The sequence below is a fragment of the Lathyrus oleraceus genome, chromosome 3, assembly GCF_024323335.1.
Source record: "Lathyrus oleraceus cultivar Zhongwan6 chromosome 3, CAAS_Psat_ZW6_1.0, whole genome shotgun sequence".
Taxonomy (NCBI): Eukaryota; Viridiplantae; Streptophyta; class Magnoliopsida; order Fabales; family Fabaceae; genus Lathyrus; species Lathyrus oleraceus.
This window is the reverse complement of record NC_066581.1, coordinates 410,228,508-410,237,155: the sequence shown is the minus strand read 5'-3', so window position 1 is coordinate 410,237,155 and position 8,648 is coordinate 410,228,508. Positions and strand designations below refer to the sequence as shown.

General features: G+C 40.4%; 1 protein-coding gene across 1 annotated transcript; it reads right to left on the bottom strand.

Moving 5' to 3' along the window:
• Positions 1–3,990: 3,990 nt before the first annotated feature.
• LOC127131477 (uncharacterized) lies at positions 3,991–4,467 on the bottom strand. Its single transcript, XM_051060396.1, has one exon. The coding sequence runs from the start codon at positions 4,465–4,467 to the stop codon at positions 3,991–3,993; it is 477 nt and encodes a 158-aa protein (XP_050916353.1).
• Between the last annotated feature and the right edge of the window lie 4,181 nt (positions 4,468–8,648).

Here is an 8,648-nt window from a genome sequence, read left to right as displayed (position 1 = left end):
AAAGCAAAAATCTGGCATTCCCAGGTATTGATCCCTTTCTCCTTGGCTGACGAACCTTTAGCATTTTTAGGTCCACTTCCAGAAAATCGTCGTCCTGAGATAACCAAAAGAGATTCCTTTTTCCTACCAGTCATCTCTCTGAACCTCTGGTTTCTTCCCAAAAACCTTTTTCCCTTCATTATGTCGACAGGAATTTTAGGACTGCTCCTCCCAAGAACTGCCCCAAGTTTTACGCCTGGATGGATCGATTAGAAATAGAGAAAATCGACCATTGGAAAAGGACAGGTATATATACCCTTCTACAGATTGCTCGTTGTGGCCCTCCTTAATCTTGTGGCATGTTACTGGCTGCCCTCCAATTTTGGGATAGTTCGACCAATTCTTTCCATACCAAGTGTGGCATGATTATGCCGACACTCTTGGATATTGCTGCCATCACCGGCTTAAAATCGACTGGAGAAGTCTTTGACTGTGAAGCCGTAGCACCAATCTCTCTGCGGGTTGACGTTGGTGACTCTCGCAAGTCAATCTACAACAATTTTATTGATCACCATGCCACCTCTTCAGGCCCTGTGACCACTGAAGAACACGTGTCTTTCCTGACTCTTTGGCTATCTCGTTTTGTTTTCCGCTCTAGATCTATGCATATAGCCAAACATTTTGCTCCTCTGGCAACCCAGCTGCACCAAGAGCGTGACATTGCTCTGGGCCAATTAATCTTGGCCTCTCTTTATGAATCTCTGTCTGAAGTTGTCTGTCAAATCAAACTCTTTGACCCTGAGAATTCAAGAAAGAAAAATGTTTTGGTCCATGGACCTTTTTGGGTCTTACAACTGTGGCTCAATGCCACTTTCTCTAAAGACATAGCACCCTATGGGATGAGAAGGGTTGCGTGTCCCCCAAAAGATTGACACCTTTTTTGGAAGCGACTGATCCCTTTGACGTCCATCGACAAAACTTTCCCTTACGTCAAGGTGTTTCTTCTCTTGTTCACCATCCTGCTGACCCGTGCCGACTTTCACCCTTCTATGGCCCCTTTCAGCCGTCAAACTGAAGGTTCTGAATGGCTCACCAAGGCTTTTCCTCCGACTAAAGATGAGCATAAAAATGAAACCTTCCTTATCTGGAGACGTCTTCTGGTCCCTCGATTTCTGTCGGTTGTAACCTCCGACAGCAACCCTGGCCTCGTTGCTTACTAACCCAACTTGGTAGCCAGACAATTGGGCCTTTGTCAATTTATTCCCAAGTCCCTGTATTCTTCTCCTGACTTACTCACAAACATCCTTTGTGATCAACCTTGGAGTATGATCCAAGAAGATCTTGAGACCCTTTGGGAAAACCGACCAAAGCTCCATTCCACTCCCTTTCGACCAGCCTTCTTCTAAACCAAAGAGTTTGATGATTGGTGGCAGTCGTATCTTGCTGTTTACATTGACGCTCCTTAGGCCAAATTATCTGAACTAACTCAGGCTCTTGTTTATTTGCAGGAGAAATCGACCAAGTGTAAGGCCCTCCATGCCAAACAAATTCGCGCTTTTCAGAACTATTTCCAAGTTGTGTATCGACCTGATAATCTTCGTCGGACCATCTCTGAGGCCGCGTCCGAATTAAAGGAGAAGGTAACCGACGGGCTCCCAAGACTTAAAATCCCTGGTTACGCAAAAGACAAGTATCTTTACGCCCTTCATTTTGGAAACATCAAATTTCCTCCTTTGCCATCTAGCCCACTGGCTTTGGCCTTTGGCAATTCAATTTCATATTGGTTTTATTGTCCTTTTTCAGACGTGCAAAATGCTTATAAGAAAAAGGCCGACAGAGTGGTACCGACGAAGCATTATTTGCCCTACTACCAAGGCCACTTCATATTGATCCTCAATATGTTAGCGTGTTCGAATCCACACAAATTGGTAACACTTTTCTGGAAAGCTAACACCTCCTTTTAGTTGGATTTCGTCGCTTACTTGCTTTTTTTTTCTTTACAGCGATCCCCTTAGACCCTGTGGATCCCATTCCTGCCAATGAACCCCCCCTTTCGACACAAGAGACTCAGGTTCGACTCTGGCTGGTTTGTCGTTTTCTTTTACCTCGATTTTTATTCTTAACTGTCATTTCTCCTTTTTCAGTCTGCTCCTGAGAAGTCCTCTGATGATGATAAGCGACCTATTGCCCAAGTTTTGAAAAAACCCAGTTCTTCGGTATGCATCTATAAGAAGCAATCTCCCTCAACCTAGTGATTTCTCCAAGGAAAACAATACGTAGTTTCTAACTTCTTACTTATGTGCAGGGTCAACCACGTTCGACAGACCTCATTGTCTGATCTTCTGACCAGAATATCTGCTTATAACCTCTCTTCATGTCTTCAGCCGACTCAACCATCTTCTCAGCACTCCCACAAATCCAAAGGCCATCAGGGCCACAAAAGGAAGAAGCATGATTCTCCCACCAGGAGTGGTGAAGCCAAGAAAAAGAAACACCACAAAGTGCTCACTCCAGAGGCTCCTGTTTTAGATGTCGACACTATTGTGGTCGAGACGTCCATCCTTAATAAAGCCCCAGATCCAGCTGTGGGGGCTTCGCAGTCGACCAGCACCCCCGCTACTGCTGTCTTGGGGGAAGAAAATCCAGATGTCGTTTCCCCTACACCGACACAGGTAATCACTTCTTTTAGTATCTTTTCCCTTGAATTACTGGACTTTTCTTACAAACATCTTTTTCTCTTATAACAGGCTGATGCTTCTGGTGAGCCATCTCACCCTGTCGCCGACTATACTCCCTCGTCGTCGGCTTCTTCTCCAACTCACCAAGCACCCTCTGTCGACACTGCTGGTGAGTTCATTGGCTTCCCTATCCAGATTAGTGATAGTGACTCTGATTCCGTCACTAGTCCTGCAACGCACACGGATTCCAGTTCGACTAGTTCTGACTCTAGTCTTTCTTCAGCTTCCTTGCCTTTGCAGGATTCAAGGGGACCAGTGGATGTCGGCCCCACAAAAAACCAACCTCAAACTACTCCTTTATCAGTTACTTCTCCTTCATCTTCCCAGGGGATGGCAATAAAGTCTTCTGCTCTAGAAGCAATTGCTAGGCTTCGTAGCCAAGTAAGATCATGTGATGCTTCTTCTGATTCTGAGCAGCTTCACTATTCTGGTAAGATGGGTTCTGAAGCGACAAAAACCAAAGCTCTAATGGACAAGGTTCATTTTCACGCCTTGAATCCAGACCTCCCTCATGTGGTTATGACTGAACCTGCTGTCGGCCCAGAGATCTTGCATGTTCTTGCCCAACTCAAAGAGCTTCAGCTTTCAGAATATACTAAGTGTGCAACGGCCGCTTTGGAAAAACTTCTGGTTCCCATGCTGAGTCATCTTGACGGTGTTAGGGAAAATGAACGCCAGATTATAACTACTGAGGCCTTTGTGAAGGAGAAATGGGAGTTGGTGATGAATGTCGACGTAGAGGTCACCAAATTGTTGGGGACGATTGAGGAGAAGAAAAAGGAATTGGCCTCTAAACAAACAAGGTCTGCTGAGATACGCCAGCAAATTGATGACCTTCGGCGTCAAATTGTTGTGTTGGACAGTGAATTGGAGTCAGTTGCTGAGGAGGTGTCGAGTATTGTCGACAAGGTTATAAAACCTTCCCAAGACACTGTGGAGCAGACCACCAGCGATGCCTTGGCGGTAGCTGAAGAACTTTCCACCATTGAGAAGAAGCTTGAACAGCTAAAAGTCCAGGGCGACACCTTGGAACCTACGTCTCTCCACTATAACTTTGAGCTTCAATCCTTTCGATCTAGATTCGGCCAACTTTGACCGATATTATTTTTTATGTAATATTTGAACAATGGCTTTTTTTGCCAATTTTTTATGTCATTATTTTATTTTAGCACTGTGTACATTTATTTTTTGTGCTTTTATAGCTAGTTTCAAACATAGTTTTCTCCAACCTAGTTTATTCGACAGCCATTTAGTCTGTCAAAATCTTGACCTCTTAAAGGAGAGGCCTATATTTTTTTAAGTATTTTCCATTTACTCTCAAGATTCGTCTATCTGGTGCCAACTCTTCGACCTCATAGGCGTTATTAGAGAAAACGTGCAAAATCTTAAACGGTCCTTCCCAATTTGGGGACCATTTACCCAAAACTCTATCATTTCTATCCATAGGCAAAATCACTCTCCAAACTAACTCGTCGACAGCGAACATCTTGCCTTTCACCTTCTTATTGTAGGCTCTGGCGACTTTTTCTTTCTGCCTTTGTAGTGAATCCAAGGCTAACATTCTCTCCTCATCTAAATCGACCAGTTCGTCCACCATCATGCTCCATATACCAGTAACACTGGAGTTGTTTTGGTTGCTTCTTGGGTTCTGACTGCATGAACCTGGATCTCTACTGGTAACACTGCATCGTGCCCATATACCAGTCGAAATGGAGTTGTTTTGGTTGCTTCTTTTGGCGATGTTCAACATGCCCACAAAGCTTGATCCAACATCTTATGCCAATTTCTTGGCTTCTTGCCTACATGTTTCTTTATTAGGCTGATGATCACCTTATTGGCCGCTTCGACTTGGCCATTTGCCTGTGCGTAATATGGGGTAGAAGTCAATAATCTGATTCCCATTTCTTTTGCAAAATCTTGCACTTTTCGACCAGTAAAGACTGACCCTTGGTCGGTCGTAATTGTTTCTGGGATACCAAATCTGCATATGATGTGAATTTGTACAAAGTCTATCACAACCTTTTGGTCTACATTTGTCAATGCTACGGCTTCGACCCATTTTATGAAATAGTCGATACCGACCAAAACATACCTTTATTGTTTCGACGAGGCTGGTTTTATTTCTCCAATCACATCCAATGCCCACCCTCGGAAAGGCCAGGGCTTCACAATTGTATGCAACTCGCTTCCAAGCACATGCTTTATGCCCCATGCAATTGGCATTCCTGATAGCTTTTAGCAAATTCAATGCAATCTTTCAACATTGAAGGCCAATAAACTCCTGAGCGCATCAAAAGCCATTTCATCTTCAGTCCTGCTTGATGTGCCCCACACGCTCCGCTATGTACACTAGACACAACTACATATGCCTCACTTTCTCCTAGGCATTTTAGTAAAACTCCTTCAACTGTCTTTTTGAACAATTCATCATTCACCAGGACATAGCTGAGGGCCCTATATTTTACCTTTTGATTTGTTGACCCTATAGGATTACGTAAATAATCGACTAACGGTTTACGCCAATCACTTTGTCCCTCGTCGTTGAGGGTCATAATTTCAAAATGATATTTATCTACAACTCCCAACTTTATAATCGACAAATCTGATGGTGATAATAATGTCGCTCGTACCTTCTCTCTTACTTGGACCTATTTTTCATCCTGATCTTTCTACGCTTTGTACCCTGAAGCTTCCTGCGCCAAATCGTTTGCTCTCTGGTTCTCTTTCCGTGGTATATGCTGAAGGCTTACTTGCTCAAACCTCTAAAGTAGTCTGATGGTAACCACAAAATACATGATTACATTTTCTTTAACACACATGTATTCTTTTGATACCTTCTTAATTACTAACTCAGAGTCTCCCATAATTCCGACATTCCTTGCCCCCAATTCTTGTAGAAGTTCAAGTCCTGTAAAAAACGATTTATATTCTGCTTCATTGTTTGTGCATACTCCTTCAATTCTGTATTTAAACTCTGCTGGAATTCCATCTGGAGAAATTATGACTCCCCCTATCCCATATCCATTCTTATGCCTTGAACCGTCGAAGTATAGTCTCCATGGCGCTATGTCTACGTAATTTTGCGCCATTTCGACCATTGAATGGTCGACAAGGAAATCTGCCACTAGTTGCCATTTCATTGCTTTTAAAGGTACGTATGTCAGAGAATACTCAATTAACGCTAAAGCCCATTTACCAATTCGACTATGCAAAATTGGTTTAGATAACATGTGCTTAATAATATCAAAGTGAAAAGATACATACACATCAACAGGCTTAATATATTGCTTTAGTTTCATACAAGAAAAATACAGGCATATACATAGTTTTTCTATATCACTATACCTAGTTTCAGGATCATTAAGCATTCGACTAAGGTAATACATAGGTCTGTCGACACATTTTTCATCCTCTCGGACTAACATACTTCCTATAGTCGATTCTGAGGCTGCAATATACAACCTCATTGGCCTATTCTGTAGCGGGGTATTCGTTACCTTTAGATTTATTGACTAAATCAAAAGTAAATCATACAATTCGAGTCGCCACCGCACTTCTATTTATCCAAAGGAAAGGTTAGAAAGCGAACAAAAACTGAGAAGTTTTATCAAATCAAAAACTAATAAAAATGTCAGAGATCTGGGTAAGGGGTTGGTTATACAATGGGAAGGTTTTAAGCACCCAAAACATCCTTAGTACTCTAAGAGAGCCCTTTTTACAAATGTTGTATGGTAGGTTGGTATTTGTGAAAAGATATTTGTGCAAACATGATTGGGGGGATGAGAAGAGAATATACAAATTTATTTACAATTTTGGTGTTTGAATGGATAAACCCATTGCCTACGTACCATCTTGAAAAAAGGTAGGATCAAAACCTCGTAGTTCGGGGTAAAAATCTCAAAAATAAGTTGGTGAATTGATTGGTCAAAAGCCTTAAGGTCTTTTGTTATCAAAGGGAGAAAACTCAACTTAAACCACAATCCACCATGTGAGGAGAGCTTCAACATACTAGTGAGGGATCCACCCTATAATAAGTATGGAAGACTTATAGTCCAATCACTAAGGATAAGATGAGGTTTACATCAACCACTATGATAACTCAAACCTAATAGCTAATGTTTATGAAGAGCTTTGGCAAAGATGGCCATTGGAACCACAAAACATTTGAGTGAGTTGTATTTATAAATTAGAAGTATTCACAAAAGGAAATCAAAGTTGACTTAAGATTCAACTCAAAATAAGTATTATGAAAAGGGTTTGAAAAATTAAAGGCATAATGCCTAGGTTTCTAATTTTGAAAACAATGGTAATGTTTGCACAAAAGGTTTGGCTTGGGTTAGAGTGGAGAGAAGAAGATAAGGGCTAGGTCCTAAACATACAAAGATGAGGGAAGAGAAATAAAACCACTTGGAGTTCACTTCTTGAGATCATAAAGATGGTCCAAGTTGCTCCTTTCCTTTGGACTTAGAAGAAGATGGAAATGGAATGTACATAATTGAAATTCAAATGATATAACCAAAACATATTGATCAATCATGAATGAAATCAACATCAATCAATGGTAAACAGAAATGGGATGAAGATTAGAAGTCAAGAAATAACACAAATATTTTTGGTATTTTTTGGAATTAAAATAATACTTGAAATAAAATGAACAAATAAAGGTCAAACTTCAAATCCATTTCAAATCAACTTGGAAAAGTCCAATTGGATCATCATAAGTCTAACATGGTCAAACAAGGTTTGACAAAAAATTTCATCATTTTTTGAAAACAGAAACTAATTTTAAACAATTAAAAATGGAGAAAAAAAACATAATTGGACTAAAATCTCAAATAAATCTCAAATCAATTAAGAAATTGATGAGAATATTTTTCATAGATCCATCATCATCCAAAGATGTTAAGAAAATATTTTTGGCATTTTTGAATATCAAGAAGTATTTTAAATGAATTAAAAATAACCAGAAAAGAAAAAATTCACAAAAAAATATTAAATGGAATCACAAAAATAATTAAAAATCATTTTTAGAAACTAGAATTTAAGAGAAAAATTTGGCAATTGGTCCCATATTTTTGTAATTCCAAATAAAGAAGTTATGAATTTTTAAAATCAAATGGAATAAAAGAAAATTAAAACAGAAATTTAAAATAAAATAAATCCTGAGGCGTCAGATCCACTTCATTAATTGCCGTGGCTGATTTGGTGGATGAGAAGCGCGCGCTCATGGTAAGGACAAGTCAAACGCGTGGCATATGGTATTAAATAAAGTCATAATAATGAAGCGCTAGGATTAGATCTGGAGACATAGATCCAATGGTTGAGGCTAGGACGCGTGGGGACGGTGGTGGAAACCACCGTCTTCTCCGGTGAGAAGGCCAGTTCCGCCCACCTGTTGCAGGTTTTTAAACCTCAACCATAGCACGCGATCTATACATCATTCGAAAGCTAGGGTGATGTACATCACCCCTGTAACCTTAATTTCCACTCAAGATTCCTATAGAGGAAGAAATCTGAGATAGAAAAATGAGGTGTTCAATCTGGACTTGTTCAATTCACAAAATTAAGATCACAAATCAATTGCCTTTCACATGAGGACTTCAGAGATGCCAACCAATACAAAAAATGTTCAATATCCAAGGAGATTCGAAGGAAAACAGATGGAGGGAAAACCTTTGAAGTGCAGTTTGTATGAGCTTGATCCAATCCAAATCTTCAGTGCAGTTTGATCTTGAAGTAACAAGGAAACAAGGCTAAGGAATTTGGAAGCCAAAGATCAACCAATGAAGTTGAAATTTGAGCTTGAAAAAATGGAGAAAATATTCAGAATTCCTTTAATGGAGGGTCGAGGAATTAGTTGTGCAGAGCTTCAGGCGCCTTTAGGTTGAGATTTGAAGTGAGCAAAGCATCCTATTTATAGCCAAGGCTGAT

Bases quoted from the DNA above. Each gene is read 5' to 3' on its own strand.
- LOC127131477 (XM_051060396.1), bottom strand. From the start codon at position 4,467: ATGTTGAACATCGCCAAAAGAAGCAACCAAAACAACTCCATTTCGACT.